This window comes from Serinus canaria, chromosome 5 (genome assembly GCF_022539315.1).
Source record: "Serinus canaria isolate serCan28SL12 chromosome 5, serCan2020, whole genome shotgun sequence".
NCBI classification, from domain to species: domain Eukaryota; kingdom Metazoa; phylum Chordata; class Aves; order Passeriformes; family Fringillidae; genus Serinus; species Serinus canaria.
In genome coordinates this window covers 51,674,634-51,696,737 of record NC_066319.1, presented here as the reverse complement: position 1 = coordinate 51,696,737, position 22,104 = coordinate 51,674,634, and the positions used below count along the sequence as shown (strand labels likewise).

At 41.7% G+C, this 22,104-nt stretch overlaps 1 protein-coding gene across 1 annotated transcript in view; it reads right to left on the bottom strand.

The window, feature by feature from the left end:
* Nucleotides 1–4,032: 4,032 nt before the first annotated feature.
* Nucleotides 4,033–22,104, bottom strand: part of RCOR1 (REST corepressor 1) — an 82,032-nt gene continuing 63,960 nt past the window's right edge. Inside the window, exons 6-12 of the mRNA XM_009101731.4 lie at nt 20,856–20,974; nt 17,401–17,479; nt 12,727–12,921; nt 11,655–11,732; nt 11,432–11,489; nt 10,297–10,526; nt 4,033–8,426 (exon numbers count right to left, since the gene is read on the bottom strand). Coding sequence (XP_009099979.1) covers nt 8,385–8,426; nt 10,297–10,526; nt 11,432–11,489; nt 11,655–11,732; nt 12,727–12,921; nt 17,401–17,479; nt 20,856–20,974 — 801 coding nt within the window. The 3' untranslated portion in view covers nt 4,033–8,384. The remainder of the gene's footprint in view (nt 8,427–10,296; nt 10,527–11,431; nt 11,490–11,654; nt 11,733–12,726; nt 12,922–17,400; nt 17,480–20,855; nt 20,975–22,104) is intronic.

The following is a 22,104-nucleotide window of genomic DNA, read 5'->3' as shown; positions in this document are numbered from 1 at the left end:
GACCCACACCTAATGAGAGGCTGACAGATAATAATTTAAAACTGCATTTGCTCTAACAGTATGAAGTTATTTACTATCCACCTGATCCAACTCTCCCTGAAGACTATGTAAATACACCTAACAAAGTTTGGATTAGGCTCCCTATTTTTTTAATGCCTACAGCAGGGGCTACACCCCCTCATTTGGAGGACTTATAAAACATTAATACAAAAAATACCTTGGGAAATCCAGCAGAAGTTAATGAGTCATAGATTATTTTTATATATACATATACACATACATACACACAAAATCAAGTTTTCTCCCCTGATTGTAAGAGATTTTCTTTGCACCTTGAAAGCCAGGCTGGCAGAAGAGGACTCTGTGTATTTCTCATTCTGGAGGCCCTAGGCAGTGCACATTTGAGGGAAGAGAAGATGTAAGTCAGTTGATATTTATTATGATCTTTTTTCTTGACACTGAATGCTGAACCACAAATCTGGAGCCCTGGCAGATTCCAGCACTCACTGCTAACAATGCACTAAAATAAAACCGTGAGGAAGAGAAGTTATCCATCCATGCCTTGGGCTAAAGGCATTGTTCATAACAAATTGCTTGACTAGTTTATCTTCCCTGTGTGCATGGAACAGTTCTCTTAAATTATTTTTCTGCTGCTAAATCCCACAGTGGTTCTGGGTCACTCATTGAAAGTCAAAGCAAGAGGCTGCCTGTGATGGAGCACAGGCACAGGGTATTGTTTGCTTCCCGAGCAAAGCACGGCGCTGAACCCATGGCCTCCCCTGATTAATTGCAGAAACTGAAATCTCTATACAAATACTTTTAAAGGATAATTTGTTTAAGCTTAAAAGTTATCTTCTCAGAATATTTGTGCCAGTGAGACTTGACCATACAAGGGGGAGAACCAGTCACGCAGCAAAAGGGAATTAGCTTAAAGGAGAACATCCAATTGACTGCTTTTGGGTTTGGTTTATTAATAGTTGGTTTTAATTTATTTTTTGGGAGCATTAACAGCACAGCATATTGATAAGAGACACAAAGCTACTTTAGGCATTAGAAAAGCTGCCCCTGAGGTTGTACTGGAAAGGCTAAACATAGTAGAAAGTATACCATTATAACATTTTCAGCATTAGTGACACTGCTTCACAGGATGTTTCTTACCTGAGCTGTCCCTTCAAGAGAGGTGGGATACAGGGCTTAAAGGAATTGAGATGTGGCCCAGTGGGGTTGCCCACACAATAAATCTACATTTACAGAGCACTTACAAGGTTCCAAGCCACTGGGGAGCTAGTTCTGTAATCAGAGGCAAATTCCAACAAGCAAAGAAAATTTGGGCTCTTGAGAACATACTTGTCTAGAAGCTCCAGAAGTTTCCAGCCATCCCAGATTCTGCACTGTATCTTGTGTCAAGAACACAATACCCCAGAGGAACTTTCCAAAGCATTGGTATGAAGCACTGACATTTTTTGTCCAGCTCCAAGCACAATGCCCACCACTGCAGAGAGGGGTCCAAGTCCTTGTCCCCTCTTGGGTTAAGCCCAGGCAGCCATGGCACCAGTGTGGTAAATGGCCAGGTCCCACATCAGACACAGAGCCCTAGGCTCTACCTTGATCTATAATAAGGAAGGGAATAAGCACTTTCAGGATGTAATACATTAGATCAGTTTTCAACATCTAATTTAGGATTAAATTAATTATACCCTAGAAAAGCTTATTTCTCTCTAAGGGATTCTGGACAGCGAGCTCAGGCAGTGATATCCTTATCCACTGATGAATCCTGCACCTTGCCAGAGACTAATCAGGCACACGTGGATCTCTGGCAAACCCACTGCACCCATTCTTCTGTTTCATTAATTCACTTTCCATTGTGTCTTATTGTAAACCTTGAATACACAAGGCAGCATCAAGAAGTCTGCAGCTGCTGAGATCTCCTATTCATCTTTTCTGATAGAAATCAGCTCGGTTTGTCACACACACAGCCTCATCTTCCATTTCAAAAGGAAATCCAGGTCTTGCTAAGCCATGGTCTCACACATTACATGTCAGACACATTAGGTCTGTGTCCCCAAAGGGTGCAGAGAGGGAAATGCATCTCCCACTTCACATTTTATTGCCATCATTCCACACACCTTCTCCTGCTTTTGCAAACTACCTTCATGAAAACAAAGAACACATCCAGAATCAGAACAAACAGCTCACCTCTCCCTCACCCTCGTCTCCAGATACAAACAAGAACTCAGCATGACCTGACTCCCATTTCCTGATCTGACTAGTGTGAACACTTTACCTGGTCAATGTTTTTACCCAAATAAGAAAATCCTGCCCTTTGGTGCCCTTGCTAGGCTAGGCTGCAGCCTTCCTCTACACAAACTTCTCCCCATTCAGCAGGGGAGACTTCCAGGTGATTTCTCCATCTATCAAAGTTCAGATCTCCTCTACACTACTGTCCACAATAGTTCCTTTCTTGATAACCTTAGAAACTGTGTTCCCATAAAATTTTACAGTGATTCCTCCTTAGTTCTTCTGCAACAAAAGAAAACAATTTCTCTAGCACTCTCAGCAGGCTCTTTGCAGAAATGTTTTTGTTTGTACATATATATTTTGCTGACTGTTTACACTAGATGAATGACCAGAAATTACATTTGCTTTTACTATTTCAAAGGCTATTTGGGTGGCTGAGCCAGAGCATACTTTAGAAGTGAATAATAGGTTTGATACCTGGTTTTCTCTCACAAACATCAGTCTGCATCTTTCAGACTGGAAGATGGTTTATGAAATTAAATCCAGGTTTATGCTGTTACTTCATAAAGCTGATACTTGGGGATCATATTAAGATCTTGGCACACTTAGTAGCACCAAAAGTAAACTCCTCACTTTCAGCCTGGACTCCAGCTTGTACCAGATCCTACAAGGCAGCTCCTACTCTAAGGGAGAAGTGCTCAGTGACACCATGTTCAGATTCCAGTTAGTTTACGTAGGACAGGCTACAATACAGCATTAATTCAACACTGCACTCCCATTTACAAACACATTCCATTACCAGGCACAGGTACATCACCTGTGTTTCCAAAACCAGTGGCATTGTCACTACTGTACCTTTGCTTCTCAACTACGTGTTCAGGCAGGGGAAGTCCCCGTTTCCTCACCTTTTTGTGCTCCCTGATTGAAAGCAAGGTCCTTCCTTTTTGTTTCTCTTTGTTTCACTTGGGGGTTGGAGGGGCACATGGGCAAAAAAGGCTGGTTTGTATTCAAGACTTAAGTGCTTAGAGTCAAATAACTCCCCTAAGAAAGCAGATTGCTACCTCACAATATTGGTACCGTATTCTCTAACAGCAGGAAAATTACAAGGAATGCTTTCCAGTAAGGAAACACCCTCAGCTCTCAAAAATGCTGCTTGTTCTTCCAAAACCCCAATCAGTCTCCATCCCTATCACTTTCCTTTACAATATAGAAATGCATGACTAATTCCTGCCCTCCATAGGCTGCAGAGCTGGAAACTACCAGCATCCTGCTGTAGGAGTTCTGCTGCCTTGAACACACATGAGCAAAGCACAGAACTTCTTGTCTCCTGTCCTGTGCTAACCCTGGGCTCCCAGAGCCCTGCTGGGAAATCTGCTCAAAGCACTTTCCCCCAAACAGCCCCACAAAATCCTGTCTGTGCTTCTGTGTTTAGTGCTCAGCAGCACTCCAGCATGTGAAGTCAAAAACCATGATCTTGTGAAAATTCCAAGGTGCAAAATTCCCTGCCCTTCTGAGCATCATCAACAGCAACACTGCACAGTGCTGAGCTTTGAGGGCAAGTGTTGCCTTTTCCTATGCATTTAAATGTGTTTCTTTCATGGGAAAGATGAAAACCTTGTTAACTTGTACAGCCAAGTGCTTTGTACATGAAGCAAAGAGGCAGTAGTTTATTCCTCAGGTTCTCCTTATCTGAGGGATGACACTGTCAGGAAAGGGAAAACCCCTTTTGTATCTCCTGACCAAAATCTGAAAGGTAGGGGGTCAGTTACACATCAGAACCACACTTTACATCAATAACATTTTACTACATATTTTATTACATCAATGGCTTGAAAAAATTTTATTTGATGTCAGCAAACATTGGAAATCATAGAAAAATGAATTATGTAGAATTTCACAAAGGAATTTACCCCACTATAATTCCTCATACAGTAAAATAATCCAAAACCAAATGTTACTTTTCAGTGGCTAAGCAATTTTATAATGCTATGAACATTCATCACAGTAAGTGTGCTGAATAATAGAAAACAGGCAAAAAAGACATTTAAAATATTACTTACAACAGCATTATTACAACATACTTTCTTTAAAATCCCAACAAGTATTTCATCACTTCAAAAGCTATACAGCATTTCCATTATATTTGCAAACTTAACCTTATACATCTTTTAAAATCTTGAAAAAACTTCTTTTAAGCAATCTATAAGCAGTTAACAAAATTGATAAAATCTACATAATGGAATACTATACACTCCAGTATAAATTTTATTTTAGGAGAATATGAATGTAAACACTCATTATTATACAACATGCATAGACTATACTGACCTTCCATCTTCTGAACTGTAACTTTCACTGCAATTGTGCTTTACTATCAACAGGAAAAGCTGCATTAATCCAGGGAGTGGCAGAAAGTATTTGCTTTAGGGGCATTGCACAAGATCACCAGATTTTGACTTACTGAAGACAAGCTGGAGCTAATAAAATAATTTTTCTCCTTTTTTTTTTGTAAAATATCAGCCCACTCATCGCTGAATGGGCTATGTACAAATTCATACCAATTTGAAAAAGAAACGCATTATCAAAAAAAATCTCCTAAGATATTTTTGCATTTCATTGACTTGGAGATTTTTGTTCATAAATCCAGTGATCAAGTTAGTGTAATGCACTGTCTGGCTCATATTTGGTGTGCAAGAATACCAACAGCATATTAGCAAATTCATAGAATAAAAACTGAAATTTAAAGTGACAATGAGCATATTTTAATACATAATGTTTCTGATGTATTTGTACAGGAAAGAAAAATGTTTGTCAGGACATTGCTTTAAGAGAGTAAGAGTTTCACTCTTATTTTAACTATTAAAAAAGTGTTCTAGTGGATATTTATGGGGTCTTCCTGGTTGCAAACTTGTAAAAATATATTAAGAAACCATTATCCCCATAGGTATTAAATATATCGTGACACAACCATTGTGGTTGCACTACCAGGTATGGCTACTACGGTCTTAAGCATCTGATTGTACATTGTTGCTTTACTGTTAAGCACAACTGAGGCGTGTATTTATTTCCCTTGGTTATAAGATTATATTACAAAAACTGATCACTTTTCAAACCAGTTAAACACGAATATTCAAGTAACAAGGTTGTTTTAATGGATAAGTGAAAAAAGAAGTTACCTAGCACTTTACACAACTACATAAAAATTAAATAGAACAAATGAAATTTGTTTATGCATATGCAATACACTTTTATATCTTTAAGATTTCTAAAACTAAAACTTAAACTATCATTTTCTTTAACGATACCATATTTTGCACAATAACTTATACTTAGGAGAAATAATTTCCCATTTTCCACAAAATATATATAATTATGACATTCACATCGATAGTTTAAGAAACAAAATTTAAGTGAATATTCTTATTTTATGCAGTTATCTTTGTGGACCCTTCTAGTCAGAATGCAACCAGTTGATGTATCTAATGCTTGACCCATTTAACAAAAGAAAAAGAGGGTCTTCACCTAAACAAGGTCAAACCATTTCAAAAGCTAAAATGATTTTATCGCGTTTAAAAACATAGTTCAAGAGAATGTAAAAAACTAAACGTTTAAAATACAGTGCTATTATATTGCATGTATCAACTACAATAAGATAGCAGTAAACTGAAAAATAATTAAACAACTTTTTTCTTCCTAATATCACAAATGATACACGTTTCCCCCTACCCCATGGGGATGAAGCCAAAACACAACTTTTCTGATAAGATGGACAGATTTGAGGGCAAAAACCAATGAGAAGTCCTCACAGGTACCTAAGTCTCCAGCAGAAGCCTCTCCTGATGAACTCCCCCAGCTGGGATGCAAGCTCCCACACCGGTGAGGACCTGTCTCCACGCATTGGTACAGCAGGAGGTTTAATATTTAATACTAGAGTGTTTCTAAAGAGCAGCATTGCTTTACACCACAACTGTCAACTGGATTCACAGTGCTATTTGCCCGGTCTTTATTCCTAATTCACACTGGCTAACTCCTAGCATTCCTTCCCACAAAGAGACTCCCAGCTCCAACTGGCACAGGTCTGAAGGAACATTTGAGCCACCAGAGCTGCCAGTTCACAGCAGCAGCTAGGCAATACAGAGGATAGGGAATAGCTCCCTTCCATCCTCCCATCACCTCAGAGGATCTCTGGAGCTACTAGAATGGAACTGCTCAGAAACAGCTGCCAAGTGGCTGAAAGGGCCCTTTTGGGGCTCCACGCTCTAACCTGCCCAAGGAAATCTCTACCTGCGCTGCACCTGTGTGTTGCTGCCCAGTTTCTGATGCTGAATTACTTTCCTCACACACAGCCCAAGGCTAAGACCACACCTCAGTGCTACAAGAGGTCACATCCCCTGCCTTTCCTGGGGCTGTGACCACACTGCAGCAGGTGCCAGAGCCAGCTCTGTTGCCCAGCTGGCATTAGGCTGCCCTGCTCAGGTACAGAGAGCAGAGCCACCACAGCACACAGCCCAGCAGCCAAACCTCAGCACCAAGTCCAGGGCCTGGCCCCAAGCTCCACCAACCTCAGCTGCGGGCCAGGCCACGGGCTAGCTCATTTCAAGTTGTGTAAGAAAGGCTGGTGCTGTACATCACTGTGTGCCATCTTGGCTTGAAACCTCTGTAGAGGAAGAGAGGCAAGAAAGGTCCTTTTTTCCACCTGCAAAGACACCTGGTGGTTTCTTCCAACATCATTAAATTAACCATTTTTAAATGCTTTGTGACTAGTGTTATTTTGTAGCTTTCCACTGGTCAAGAAGTAATACTGCTGCTTCTAGCTTCCCTGGACACTGTCTGCTCGGCAGTCAGCTACCACCTTGTTCAAGGTGCAAAGTCCTCCCAAGGGACTTGCAAGAACAGCTCCAGTTCAAGCCAGCTAGACAGGCCACAGCACGGGCCATCCGAGCAGAGGGCTGGGATTTGAAAGCTGCATGCACCAAGTATTTGGAAAAGCACCTCTTAGATTTTAAATTGCATATTTTGGTTCAGAACATGAAAGCGATGTGTGCTTCAGAAGGGTTAAAATGGCCAATGAAAATTAACCCGGTTCTTCTCCATTACACTCGCGAGAAACCAAAAACTCTTGAAGGTTGAATTTTGTGCTCCAACCCTCATCCAAACTTCCAGTGGGAGAAGCAGTTTGATGTCTTTGGCAAACAGCGCTCTGAAGAGGAATGAGACACTGGGACAGAAAGTGATCTATGGTAGCCAAATGCAAAAAGGCACATATTCCCCAAAAGGAGAGGCACCAGAGAAAGTTGTTTTGACTTAATCCCACAGAGGATCAGGAAAAAGAAAGTTGTGTAGCACTCACTTAACAAGTTACAATGCAAATGCTGAATGCCAGGGGTTAAATAGCGTATCAAACAGTTTCAGGTTAAGTATTCCCTTTTGCACTAAATAAAAGCCATTAAAATATACAGGAATAAAATGCTCAATTAGGGAGCTTTCTATGAAGCAAGAACACACAAATACAGTGGAAAGAATTGCACAAACCAGAAGTGTAATGAGTTACATCTACAACCTTGGACTGACCAAACCTTAGAAATAACATTTCCTATCACTTTGCATTATTCATGATCGCTTGCTAACATGTCTTGTCACTGCAGAACAAACCTGCCACGGCTGGCGTGTGCACAGGCCCCTCCCTTATAGAAAGCTCACTAATCATAGTGTCATTGTAAGAATACACAGGAAGCAGAGACCACGAGGCCATGCAGCAATACATACTTATACCCTAAGGACCAAGTGTTATAAGAACTCCTAACGTGTAGAGTTACTGTGGGGCTGCTAAGGAGCTCCTTGTTTTGCAGGTTGGTCAAAATTTATAGATAGGTGTTACTGGTTCTAGAAGTCCCCATGCTTAAGCATGACGTTGGTGAAATGGAGAGCTGAGCTACCTGGGTGCTTTTGAAAGAAAGTGGAGGCAGTATGGAGGAATGAGGGGAGATTAAGGCAGATGTAGCACAGGACTGGAAGCGTTTGCCTTTTTTTTGGTAATAGCTGCTTGTCCACAGATATGATGCAGATGGCTGTCTGAGGTTTGCTAATACCTGATATCCTGGATAACACAGTAGTCAACACAAATTGTTCTAGGCTACAGCACCTTCTCACGAAGCAGATGCATATCTGACATCAAGAACAGAAGTAGCCTGGAGGGAAGGGGAGAGACAAAGCAGATATTTAGTTTAAAATGAATACACATAGGCTTTCTAGCATTTCCAAACTTCAGCCCAAATCTATGATACTGACAGTGACAAACATACAACCCTGCCATACGGGAGGAATTCCAACAGCTTTCCCTGTTCTGAGGCACACTGGGATTTGTTGTTGGGAATCTGTACACACAGGTATTAAGACTAGAGTTGATGCTGCTTTATTACCAGCAGCCTCACCTCCCCCATTCGAATAAAAAGAACTATGGCCACTTGCTATGGTAAAGCCCAAAGCCCTCAGAAGCCTGATGAACCTTTCAGGAGCTGGTGGCCAGACAGCCAAGGAAGAAAGCACCTGAGGGATTTCAGTGTTAGGCCAGCAAAGTCTTCTGGCTACTGCTAAGTCCACCTGACTTGACCAGACACTGCCTGTTCCCAGTGCCCTCAAGAGCAGGCACCAGCCATGCAGCAATGCACAAGGAAAGACCAGGAACCCTCTCCCAGCCCATGCAGGTCACTTGTGTCATACCCCCAGTGATGTTTCACCTTGGCCCCAGAACCACTGAGACAGACACCCAGTCAGCACTTTGCTTATGCCACCTCTGAAGGCAGGAGCAGCACATTCACAGCTTGTTTTGATCTGGTTCCCACTACTCAGAGAAGAGGGCTCAGAGAAGAAAAGCTCTGCATTACCAACACATAATTCTACAGGACACAGGAAAAGGCAGTGACAAGAGCCACATATCTTTCAAATTGGTGGCTATGTATTAGCACCCATGCTGCTTTGCTCCATCTCTCAATTCTGGAAGAATGGGACAACTTCACTCACACACACCTGTGAAGGCAAGTTTCCTGAGTTTGGTTTTGTCCATCTGTCATACCTTTGGACTTAGTTCCCAGATAAAAGCATCTTTGAACTGCACGTTATTGGGTTTTGTGAAGCAGTGAAGTTCTGCTTTTTGAATGTCTGAAGGACAATGAATGTCCAAGTGATCCAGCCCTAATCAGAGCATCAAAAATATACAGCACACTGAGAAGTCTTTACTCCATACTCAACCAAAATTTGCCTTACTGCTGACTGTGCTTGCATTTACAATGCACAGTTTTTTCACCAAGTTATAAATTAGGCCAAAGGGAGTCATTGATCAGACTGTTTAACACACAAACCTCTACCATGGTTTTCTTCTACAAGACTAAGTATTAATCTTTATTGTTAAGACTAAGTTTTTGTTACTAACTTCCATACTTTAACTTCCTACAGTCTCTTTGTTTATTTCAAACCTACATGGCCTTTGGAAAAGTGTTAACTCTCTGAACCTCCATCAAGAAGAGGCTGTTCCTAAAATTTGCCTTTACAGAAACAGCTGTAAACTTAAGAAAACTTTGCCTTTAGGTAACTCCAGAGTGACGTTCCACACACTCATGTTGCTTATAGCTTTCTTCCCTTCATTCGAGTGAAACCACTCACCAAAAATGAAAGAGCAAGCTTTGGCTCAGAAGATTCTATGATCCCACAAAGCCAAACCTAGAAGAGCTGGGAGAACTGAGTGCAGGGAAAACATCCAAGTTAGATAAGGATGCATGGTGTTTCAGCAGAAAGAGGAATTAAAACATCTGTGGTTCTGATGAGATACACATACTGTCCGAGGACTGCAAATTTACTGTTCTACTTCCACTTTCATACAAGCCTGGATCTCCCAATTCCCCAAATCAGTACTGGAATTGTATACCCAGATCAAGTGAAACATGCACTGAATGAAGATTGACAAAAATCGCTTTTGCAAAGACTATATTATAAATACACACACACATCTATCTGAACTGAGCTCAGATTGGGAATCTGATGTGACTTTTAAATTGGATTTACCTCATCTTCCTCTTCAGACATTTTAGTGGAATTATCAGGAGATTTTACAGGCTTCTGGCTATTGGTTCCATTTGTCTCCTCTTTGCCATGCTCTGCCTCCCACTCCTGTAGGACTTCATCTATGTTGAAACGACGTCGATAATTTACAAAAAAGTTTTTCACTTGCACCACAGATTTGTTTCCAATCACATCAGAGATTGCCTGAAAGTCTCGGCCGTATTTCCTGATTGCTAAAAGCAACAAAAAGAAAAACAAAAGAGGTGTGTTATTCCCACAAAGACCACAAATCAGGCTCAAGTCACAGCATAAAGATCCAAAGCTGAACTTCTGTCAAGGTTTCAAACCTTCTTTAGATTAATGCAGAATTAAAAAAAGTCTAAACTGGGAAAGAGACACAGTTAAAACCAGCCTTGGAGAAGAGAGGTGTAGTAAAAGATGGGTAGAGTCAAATGTACAAGGTCTGTTTAAATCTGCCTGTACTGCTTGAAAAGTTACATAGACAAATATGACAGTGATGCCAGCTGAGTTTCACTTTCTGAAAGCTAGGACAAGCAGACACTGTGTGCAAACATTCATACGATGCTGTCACCGACATGTTTTATGAAAAATCCTTTCCTTAGGATTCTTCCCCTCCTGAGAAACTGAGAGGCCTCAGGAACAAACTGTAAACAATTCTTATCTGCTGCTGTGGAATGCAACAGGGGGAATCTGTGATTGGCCTCATCAGGCTGTTTCCAATTACGGGCCAATCACAGTTCACCTGTCCGGCCAGTCTCGGTCTGAGAGAAGACCTTTGTTATTCATTCCTTTTCTATTCTTAGCTTAGCCTTGTAGTGAAATCCTTTCCTCTATTCTTTTAATATAGTTTTAATATATTATCTATCATATAATAATAAATCAAGCTTCTGATACATGGAGTCAACTTTCTCGTCTCTTCCCTCATCCTGGAACCCCTGTGAACAAGACCACACTGCCCAGGGAGGGGAAGGGGGAATATTGTATCCCTGTTCAAATACATTCTTTGGGCAGTGTCCAAGTCCTCCTTCCTTACCTTCTGAAGAGAAACTCAGCTCTGAAATGCACCAGGGTTTTGACTATCAACAACTGAAGTACAAATAAACTCGTAGTGCCATACCTTGTACAGCAAGAAGCTGCTCATCTGTGGTCCAACGCGCGTTAAATTTCTGGACGACCTGGACAACAACAGCAACAAAAAATAGGCAACTTCATTTATATACTTTCACTTGTATCTGAGCTCATAAAAACCTCTTGAAAGTGCAACAAGGAATTAACTGTTAGTCAAAGTATATCATTAGCATTTATCTTCACAATTAACAAAGGTCAGAAAATGATCTCACCTCTGGAAGTCTGTATTGTTCTATACCACCTTCAAGCTTTTCTTTGAGGGCGCTGTTTGTCTGTTTGATATTCTGAATCTGAAAAGAAAGTTTCATCCCTTTAAGGAGGATTAAAAAAAAATAAAAATCTTTGGACAAGTCTTTTTCCAGCAGCCTTGGCAGGAACCTCAAAAGCTCAGCCTTCCAGTTTTTCTCACAGCCTGCCTTTTCCAAAAAGAAAGTTTGCTATTTTGGAATAATGTACAGCAGGAGCCGCTGGCAAATCAGGAGATCCCATTTAATTTATTCTCCGCTGTCTACAAGTTATTTGGAGCAAGAACTGCCCCAACTTCCAGGTCTGTATAAAGCCCAGCATAAGAAGACCAAACCTATCTGCAGCAAGTAATGAATCAAAAACTGCTGAAGAGTTCAGCTTCTCCCAAAGTGCCAGGAAAAAGGCTTCAGGCCAAAATACCAATTCTATTAACTTTAATAAAGAGCTTGAGACAGATCTCTGCTTTAGAAACAGCAAAATGCTCAGATCTAGGCAACAAACTCATGTAGCAACTCTGTATTTACTCACAGATATTTGAAAAACATTTGTTTAAAAGGCAGATCCATCAGGAAAGCAAAAGGTACATAGAAAATTTGTATGATACCTGTCTAGAAAAGACTGAGCCAAACATATCTTCAACTTATAAAAGTACCATGTGAAAAGGCAAAGGAAAGAGCTGCTGAGATGGAAATTGCATACTGCTGAAGCCACTGCCACCTGAGGAAAGTTCCAGTTAAAACTGCAGAAGGAATTCTGAACTGCAAAAAAAGCTAGGTGCCAACAAATGTTCCTTTGATGCCCTGCTATGAACTTTCCCTTGATTTACTTCAGGTTGAAAATAGGCTTGCCCATAGAACTAAAACCTAAGAGATGTAAAACTCAGAGCTGCATTCAGAGCACAAGGACAGCAGCTTGTCAACTAAGGCATGTAGCATTGTACATCATCATTGCCAAGCTATAAATTCCTGCCAGCTTTGCAGCCTGCAGCAGGCACTGCCAGCAAAGCCAGCAGTTGCTCCTGTGCGATGCTGTTCGTACCTGCCGTTTGATTGAGACCAACTCCATGTCCAGTTGTCTGAGTACAGTGGTAGCAGCTGTGGCATTGGCAGAAACAGCCTCCACATCTTCCTGGGAAAGGAACATTCCTTTGGGAGGTTTCCTCTTTGCTCTGTTCTTGGCCTGTGTACTGTGCTTCTCCTTCTTCACCTGAGGGACAGTTTCAGCAGGTGGCACCTGGCAAACAGCAGTCAGTCATTTTACAAAACTAAGTATCTTTAGAGATCCCTTCCAGCTCAAGCCGTTCTGTGACTGATTTTCAGCCACATCAAAGGCTGGTGAACAACCATGCCAGTATGCACACAGGAGGACATTTTTACATTAAGTGGCATGTCATACAAACTGTCTTATACAAATTTCTCCTTTCCTTTAGCAGCTTTCAGTATTTACAGAGATCTGTGGTTGCCTTCTCTGCCCATTCTCATTTTGGGAGACAGATGCCCAATTCTGCATTTATTAAATGTTCTTGTTATTTTCAAAACTCCAAAACCCTTCTCGATTTCATCATCAGATCTGGACACACCACCAGAAGGAAACAAAGTGAAGTATGGAGACAGAAATAACATAACTAAAACAGTTTACTGAGAATTGTTTTACTACCTGACAGACACAGGAAGGAATAAATCAAATTTATTTAAAGGCAAAGGATAAAGGAGTGAGGTGACAACAGGGTAATTCTTAGATTGTTACACCATTTCTTGGAAGCCAAGTTTTCTTACATAGCACTTGAATATCAACTGTTCCATCAAAATGGTGCAGTTTTACCTAAAATAAACTTTAAGTCTTTTTTATTAAAAAGAGAACTTCCTATTTTTATCCTTTATGTCTAAAGACAGGTAGATTAGCCAGGACAGTTACTACAGATCCTTCAAGAGCAAAGCTGATTCTAAGATAGCAAAACCATTTCTTCCAGAAGTTAATACTCAACTACCAACTCATACCTAAGATTTTTTACCCAGTAATTGGAGCCTGGCCAAGAACACAGAACAGAAGGGTGGCAAGGAGAGAAAAAGCAGAAGGGAGGCAGTACATGTGAATCCTCTGCTTGATCACTTCAAGCTTTAAACACATTGGCTTCATTTGGTGCTATTGTTTTCCTCCTAATTTGCAGCTACATGCAGTTTCTACACAGTTTGTGGCATTTGCCCATTAGCATTATATGCTTGCATTTGAAACCACATGAAGCTGAGCACCAAACCCCCAAAGGACTCCAGCACAGCTGCCATGGATAAAAGCTTTTTCACCCTCTTCATGGGCACAATGGCCAGAGCCCCAGAGCACCAGCAGGAATGTGGACAGTTGCCTGCTCTCAACCTTTCTCTTCCATCCACTGGTGCACAGTATTCCATGAGATCTAATGCCTAGGGCAAGCCCAGAGGCAAGAGGTAACTCTTGCCATTGCAGGAGGGATACCCCTAAGTCTCTTTGCATAGGAGTGGTGAGCAGGAGAAACCAGACTGGCTTAGCTATGAACAAGTGAAGTAAGCTCTGCTCTCTGCTTCAGAAGGGAGCACTTTGATAACTGAGCCAGGTAAATTATTCAGCATGGATAGACATTTCAGATCCACTCCTATTTCATCTACATACACTGCTTCCCAGGACCACTCAGCAATGCCTCACTGCAGGTTCAGCCTGTCTGCTGACCAACAGGCATTGCCTGCAGTGCAAACATCCCAGAAGCTTCAACATTAAAGAAAAATGAAAGCAGTTTCAAATTACTGCTTCACACAGTTCAAAAAATGCAAAGCTCTTTTGTGTTGCAGACAAGAACCAGAGCTCCAGCAGAACAATTTTTGACAGCTCCAAATGCCTCTAGGCCCCAGCAAAAATTGGAACATCGAGTCTGTCCTGGAAACTCTTCTTTCCAGGCCACACACATTTCTCTCGAGAATTAAACCAATTTTTGAAAACCAGAGAGAATTAAAATGCAGGGATTTAGAAGGGATTTAGCAGCTCTCCTGTTTATTTAGAGATTGCCACTGCTATCCAGTGCACTTCAGTCTTACAAACTCCTTAATACAATGTTCCCTTCCTCAGATTGCACTGTGTAAAAAAGAAGATAAAGCTATCTCAAGCTACATAAAAACAGAGCATGAAGTGGGAGGCACTTCCAGGAACAAGGAAGATACAAAGGAAGCAGGTCTAGGTCATGACCTCAGTATTACAGAGTCACTATGCAAGGAAATCCAAACAGTTGCACTAACAAATAAATTTAAAAAAAAATATTCTTCTTCCAATGATCATCTGTTTCCTCTTCTGAGGAAAGATTTCAGATACTCTGAGAAATCCCAGTATTACTGGGTAAGTCAGAGAGCAACCAACAGGTCTCAGAGCTGAAAAAGCCATCTCTGCAGATTTGGGACAGGGAGGTTCCTTACAGCAAGAGTCCCGGGCTGCTGGACCATCACAGCCCCTGCATGTCTGACCACATCATTAAAAGAAACCTAATGATCAAGGACAAACTTATCCCCTCCTGGTTACCAGCTCTCTTTCTCAAGGCATTTCAATATGCCCTAAGTTCAGGTACTGTAAGATCAGAATCACGGAATCATTAAGTTGGAGAAGACCTCCAAGACCATGGAGTCCAACCTTTGACTGAACACTTGTCAACTAAACCACAGCACTAACTGCCATGACCAGTCATTTCTTGAACACCTCTAGGGATGGTGACTCTGCTATGTTCCCAGGCAGCCCACTGCAGTGCTTGACCACCCTTTCAGTGAAAATATTATTCCTGATGTCCAACCTGAACCTCCCTTGAAGACATTTTCTCTCATTGTGTCCCGGATGCCTGGGAGAAGAGACCAACCTCCACCTTGCTACAACCTCCTTTCAGGTAGCTGCAGAGAGTGACAGAGGTCTCTGCTTAGAATCCTCCTCTCCAGAGTAAACAAGCACAGCTGAACTCTGCACAGGCTACGAAGGCTGTCAGCCCCATTTTGTCCTCCAGCACAATCCCTGTCCTGAAAAGTCCCCACAAGGCTGCCATGGCATACACAGCCAGACTGCATACACTGCATGAGTTTCAGATTGGTTTAAGTGCCATGGCCTGTACCAGTGTGACAAGGAGGGCACAAAGCCTCCTGCCACACTAAGATTTTCTGCAAAAATGTCTTGATGGAAACTGTCCAAACAAGACATCTGATCTGGTTTGGCCTTACAAGAGATGCAGCCAAGTTGGTGAAGAACTATCTTTCCCTCTCCTGCAGCAAGTTCAGGACATGTCAGCACTGGTTGGGAAGGAAGAAATGATAAAGGGGGTTGAAGAGAGTTCTTTTACAAATGCAAGCTTTTGAAGAGCTTACAGAAAAATCTTAATGTAAATTCATTAAAATAATGGGAAACGAGACAATAGCACTATTTACAAAACACTATAGAGCTGCAAGTACACAGCTGGAACTCAGCCAAGTGAGAACCCTTCCTGAGTGTTGCTGAGGCTTCTGAGAACTCAGTTTCTTGTAAGGATTAATACAAATGGCTTCACGTTCACTCTGCCCCTAGGAAGACATCAGGAACATGCTGGTTCCATCAGTGGAAACAACTTTCCTGGAAAGTCTAGAGAGCACCCTCACATGGGTGAAGAGCAGATGGGAATGTGATGATTTTTCAGTTATTTCCATGCAAAATTATTTGCTGGAGGAATTAATCTCACTGAGAGTGACTGACAAAACCATTACTCTGGGACTTTTTTTTGACTGTGTGGGATCATGTTTTTAAATACATCTAGTGGATTTTCGCTGAATATAATATTTAAAAAAAATAAGAAATTAAATAGAATGACTGGGAGAGAGAGACTGGGAGAGAAATCAAGCTAGAAGAAACGAGGAAAGGGAGCTATCTTCAAGGAAAGAAGGCCTTAAGCATCTTCCTGTAACTCATACATACAACTCACACTGCTGCTGAACAAGGTGTTTTTATTTAGTAACAGGTAACCTGCGGGTTATGCACATGGAGGTGAAGTGTATGATCTCCTGTAGGGCATCACAGGCTGGGTTTTCAGAACTGCTGTATTTGTGTAGCTATTTCCATCCAGAACTCTATGCCCACAGAAAATGAAGTACTTGAAGTGAAACACAAGTACTACATTTTGAGCTGATGTTACAACAGGTTAAGGTGACCCTGCCAGACAAAATTAACTAGTCACAAAAGCTTTCTCCTTTACTTTTCACCAATACAGCTGCAATCCTGGTGCTGGTGAAGTGACAAGTATTGCTGGGGAATTCAATACATCAGGAATGTACCTTAGAGTCTAACGTGTACATAAATGTGCTTCTGTGGGTCTACCTAGAACAAAAGGATGGATTCCCCCTCCACCAAGCCATCTCCATAGGGGGATGTGCTTCTACTCCATCTCCATGCACTTAGGTTGATTTAAACCACTGAGGGTTGTTTAAACTAACACAGACAAAGAGAAGATAAAAGAGACTGGAAACAATCATATATTACATTAGCATGGGATGGTGAAGTGTTAAATTTTCCCAGCTCTATTCATAACAGCTTCTTTATCTATACTTGTCTTGGTCTAAGAATAATTCTGAAGACAATTCTTTTCTTGTTTGACAACTAGACAAAGTACCAAAGAAAATTAGATACTGTCATGAAGTAGCTAGTAAATAAATACTTTCATTTGTACAGGACTAAGAAACAGAATTATACCTCCTTTTTGCTCTCCTTGTTTTGTTCAACTTCAATGTCAATAGGGTTATTTCCATTTGCTTCCTCCATTTCATCCTCACTGCAAGACAAAAGCAAACAGTACTGTATTAGTTTGTGAGGCCCTCTTTTTCTAGAAACAGCATGGTAAAACAAAAGCATGAATGCCACAGCAAGCCCAAAAAACTTCCCTAGTTTTATTCCCAGGATGTGGGTTTTTTGGGGGGTTGGTGTTGATTTTATTTGGTATCAGTTAAAGTCAATAAATTCTTAATTCTGAGGACAGTGCATACAGGAACACTTCTCAGCAGTGTACTTAGGCAAAATAAATCGACACAGATGAAAGCAAGAGACATGAAATTAATTCCACAAGTTATCTTTCAAAGAACACAGGACACTATGCATTTTTACTTTAGGCAAACTGAAGTTTCCAGAAAGAAAGACTTAAAAATACAGCAAGTAGCTAAAACACAGATTTCATACAACTCCTTAATATTTAGTAAAACAGAGATGCACAAGATGAACTCCCTCAAGAATAAGCACAAAAAATGCTTGGATTTTTTGGTTTGTTTTTTTCAGTGACTGCCTCACATTTTATCCTCTCCTGTAAAAGAAAAAGATGTTACCAGTTACAGAGTAATAATAGGCATGAACTTGAGGCCATATTGAAAGCAACCTTCACACCTGTCCAGTCTGGCTTAGGTGGAATTTTAATCAAACTTTAAATCAAATGTGTTTTCATGATTTAGAATTTTTGTACTGTACACAACCAAAGTGAATTGCATTGTCCATTTGAAATGATGCCCAGAAACAGAAGAAATAAGCTGATGTAATCAAAGCATTTTTATTAATCAAAAAAATAAACCTATTTTGCCATATCAAACTCCATAGCCTGTGCTGAGGAGCATCAGCTGTTGCAGATATGTCACAGCTCCAGGGCAGAGCATGGCTGTGCTCACAGGGAACAGGAGCCAGCAGGCACAGCATGTGCTGCTGAGCTTGGCTGTGGCATCAGCCCTCACGTGGCCATGTTCCTGCTGCAGCCACATCCTAAGGAGGAATGGGCTGCCATCCTTCTCCACAAGAGCAGGCACTTGTACAAACCACTTCTGCTCTCCCAAGCCTCCTGGCTCACCAGCTGATTCACATTTACTCTGGGTAATGATGATTCCAGGGAATCCACTCCCAAGCATCCCCTCCCAGAGCTGCACACACAAAGTCCCTCACATACAACTTAGAGCAGGTGCTGAACACCTGGTCCCAAATGCACTGAGAGCTGTGTTAGTGGCAATCTGAGGGGTTGGGGATTTCCCTGCCTAGCCACAAAAGGGATATAGAGGTAACTGAGTGAGGTACCTCAGACTGCCTCTTCTCTTAACCCCATCTCCGAAAGAACTTCCTTGTGTTCTCACCTAGGTTCAGATTTCAGCCTTTTCACAACAGTCTTTGCTGTGCTGATAGTTTGCTCTTGTCCCCTATAGACACGAGCTGAATTAAAGCCCACTCCCTCATTTCTGCAGTTGTAGACACTGATTGCCATAACCAAAGAACACTTCTGAAGTTCTGCCAACACCAAATGGCACAGCACAACCTGAAAATCTAGGCACCCTAAACTCACCCAGAGTGGACTCCACACCCTGCATGGCTGCACTGACAAATCCTTTGAGGGTGTCAGGGTTTGACTATTTTCCATAATGGAGGGGAAGAACAGAAATCAAACATCAAGCTGACAGCCTGGTGCTTTGCTTCCTGCAGATGTAAATCAAGTTAAGCAGTTCCAATCCAGCTGCCTTCCTCAAAAGTTACCAAATTACAGCACATGGCAGCCCATACAGTTCTTTCCCATTCACCAGATGGTTTGAGGTGCTACTTTTCCTACCAAACAGGCATAGGTACTGAGAGGTGTACTTCTAAATTCTAGTAATTTCATTTGTGAGCACAGAAAAAGAGATGAGTATTAAAAGACCTTAAACTACATGATACAAGACTAACACATACTCCATGTAAAAGATTTCTCCCCTATCAATAACTTAGTAGGAAAGCTGAAAAACGAAACAAACAAAAAGCACCAACAACCAAGATGGGGAGCAGAAAAATAGACAGTCTTTGCAGAGGAGAGAAAAGAACAGAATGGAGAAAGAGACTCAGGTCAAAGAAAGCCAACCAAATACTGGACAAGTTGGCTGTCAGTATTCTCCCTGGCCCTGCTTGCCAAGCAAGTATTGCTGACCTAACAGAGAGATGGGAGAGGTTGAGTGAGTCACTGGTGTAGCACAGCTCAACTCTAGAAACATTTCTTCCCCCTTCCCAAACAAGACTTGCTCACATGCAGTGGAGCCAGCAAACAGCCAAATAGGAAATGCAACAACCCCTCTGAGGAGAAAGGCATTTGCAGAATTTTGCCCAATTATGTCAGAAGTCTTCCAAAGGCAGGCACACTTCAAGTCTGGTTTGCAAAGACCTTAACTGCATTTTAGAGCAGGCTGAAAAGGCACCTGCATCAAGCAGTTGGAGTTGCTGCTGTTCTGAGTGGTTGTTTTTGCCAGTCACCTGAAACCCCTGCATTTCTGAGGCTCTTTCAGCTCCAGAACTAGGTGAAGTCACCAAGTGACAGTAACTGCACAGATACTGACACTGCTGACCCACCTTCAAGGGCTTGCATGGGTATCCAGGAGGGTGAGCTTGCAGAAAAGGCATGAGTCAAGCTCATTTGCTAAATCTCAGTGTCTAATGACCTCCTGAACACCACCAGCCTCACCCAAATGACAGAGCACCCACCACTCCCTGGAACAGCTCAGCCAGAGAGCTCATCCTAAGTTCCCCTGGGCTACCCTCTTCTCAATCACTCAAAATCAGAGGTTTAACTTCATCTTTCTCAGGAAACAGAGCTTGACCTGGCAGCCTTTTTCTCAGTTTTCTAAGAGGCAGGAGAGGAAGAGTCTGTGTGTGTACAGGCACAGGCTGAGAGGGCTCCTGCACTGGAGCCTGTTTCCTGTAGCAGGTGCACGTTCCCACTCTGCTGAGCATCACGTGGAGGAAATAAAGGCAGATTTCAGCTCTTTCATTAATTCCTTTTACTGTACCCTGCTTATCAGCTTATCAGCTTTTCTGGTTTTGCTGACAACAGTGCCAATCAGATTGTAAACAGATTTAATTTCAATTTCCCAACCCTCAAGCAGTATCACTGAAAAGTTCTAGAATGGTGGGACTGTAACCAGTGCACTGGAGGGCAATCAGGAATTGCAGTGTCAAAAAGGAAACACAGCTAACTGCCAACTGCCTTTTGGCTTTAAGCAAAGCAAAACACAGCAGGGAAGAGGGGTGGGGAAAGGTGTGGTACCAGGAAACGTTTTGGGGAAAATCCTGCATCTGGTTTCTGACAAGCTAACAGGAATTTCTGGGACAGACTAAAGAAATCAATGTGTGCAATACATGACCTTTCTGCTTTGCAAACCTACCTTTCCTCACGTTCCCTTTTTTGCTTACGAGCATGACGGTCCATCACACTAGTTTTAGTCCTTGTCTTCTTCCAGGAGTAGTAAAATTTCACCAGGCTGGCTATTGATTTGTCAGGAAGCTGTAAATTAAACATGTATCCTTTTATTTGTTTATATGTAAAGTATCCCCAGAAGTTGACATGCAATTGGTCTGTTTTTCCAAGGAACATCCGACCTCTTGACACTGGATTCTCTCAAAGGCTCAAGCAAGACAGTTCTGCAACCTTTCCAAACATGATCTATGGGGGAGCATTTCAGGTTAGTGCCTACTATTTAGGACATCAAGGTCTCCTACTTTTAGGACGTCAATGTCTCCAAAGAGCACCTCAGCAAGCTTCCACTCACCAGTCAAGCAGCTGGTTCCCTCCAGAATAGGGGAACACAGCAAGGGCAAATCTGAGGCCTCAAAATTGAGGTAACAGTTTTAAAGCCAGAACAGACCTAAAAGCTAACACAGACACATGTAAACAATCACAGAAACTGCTGAATTGCAAACATCCCAAGCATATCTTTGATGTTTGGTTAAATAGGTTTATTCACACCATTCACATGACAAAGTCTATTCAAAGGTCTCAACAAAGGATATTTTCAAAAGGTGAAATGCTACTGTATGGTGAACTGAGGGTACAGAAAAACGCAAATTATTTTTGTCCTCTTACACAAATGCCATTACCCTGTAACTAGGAAAACTGCCTCCAAAAAGCACAGAACTACATTAAGAATAATTCTCTACTTTTGAGGCACTCTGCATGGATGCTCTTACACAGGACTTTTAAAAGGTGAAAGTCCAGCCTTTTCTGATGAATAAAACATGTGTTAATAAAGTGTCTGATTCAGTTTGGAGGGCAGAGCAGGTCAGGAGGCAAACAAAACTCTGAGCAAGAGCCAGATCTCTTTCACACAAACACTGCAGTTTAAGTCTTCACCTGAGACAAGCCTGGGTCTCAAACTGCAGACTGACTTTAGGTTCTAATAACAGATCACACCAGCAATCCCACTCTAGCCCACAGCTGCACAGAGGCTGGCAAAGCACAGGCGCTAAGTCAATGCTGTGTTGCCAACAGCCATGCAACAGGCTGATGTTCTGAAATTAAAAAGAGTTCCACAGAACCAAATCAGGGACAAGGCTGCTCATGACAAACATCCACTTGGCTATAAACCTGTACTAAGAGTGCCAAAATATCAGAACCAGCTCTGGTAAATAATGTAA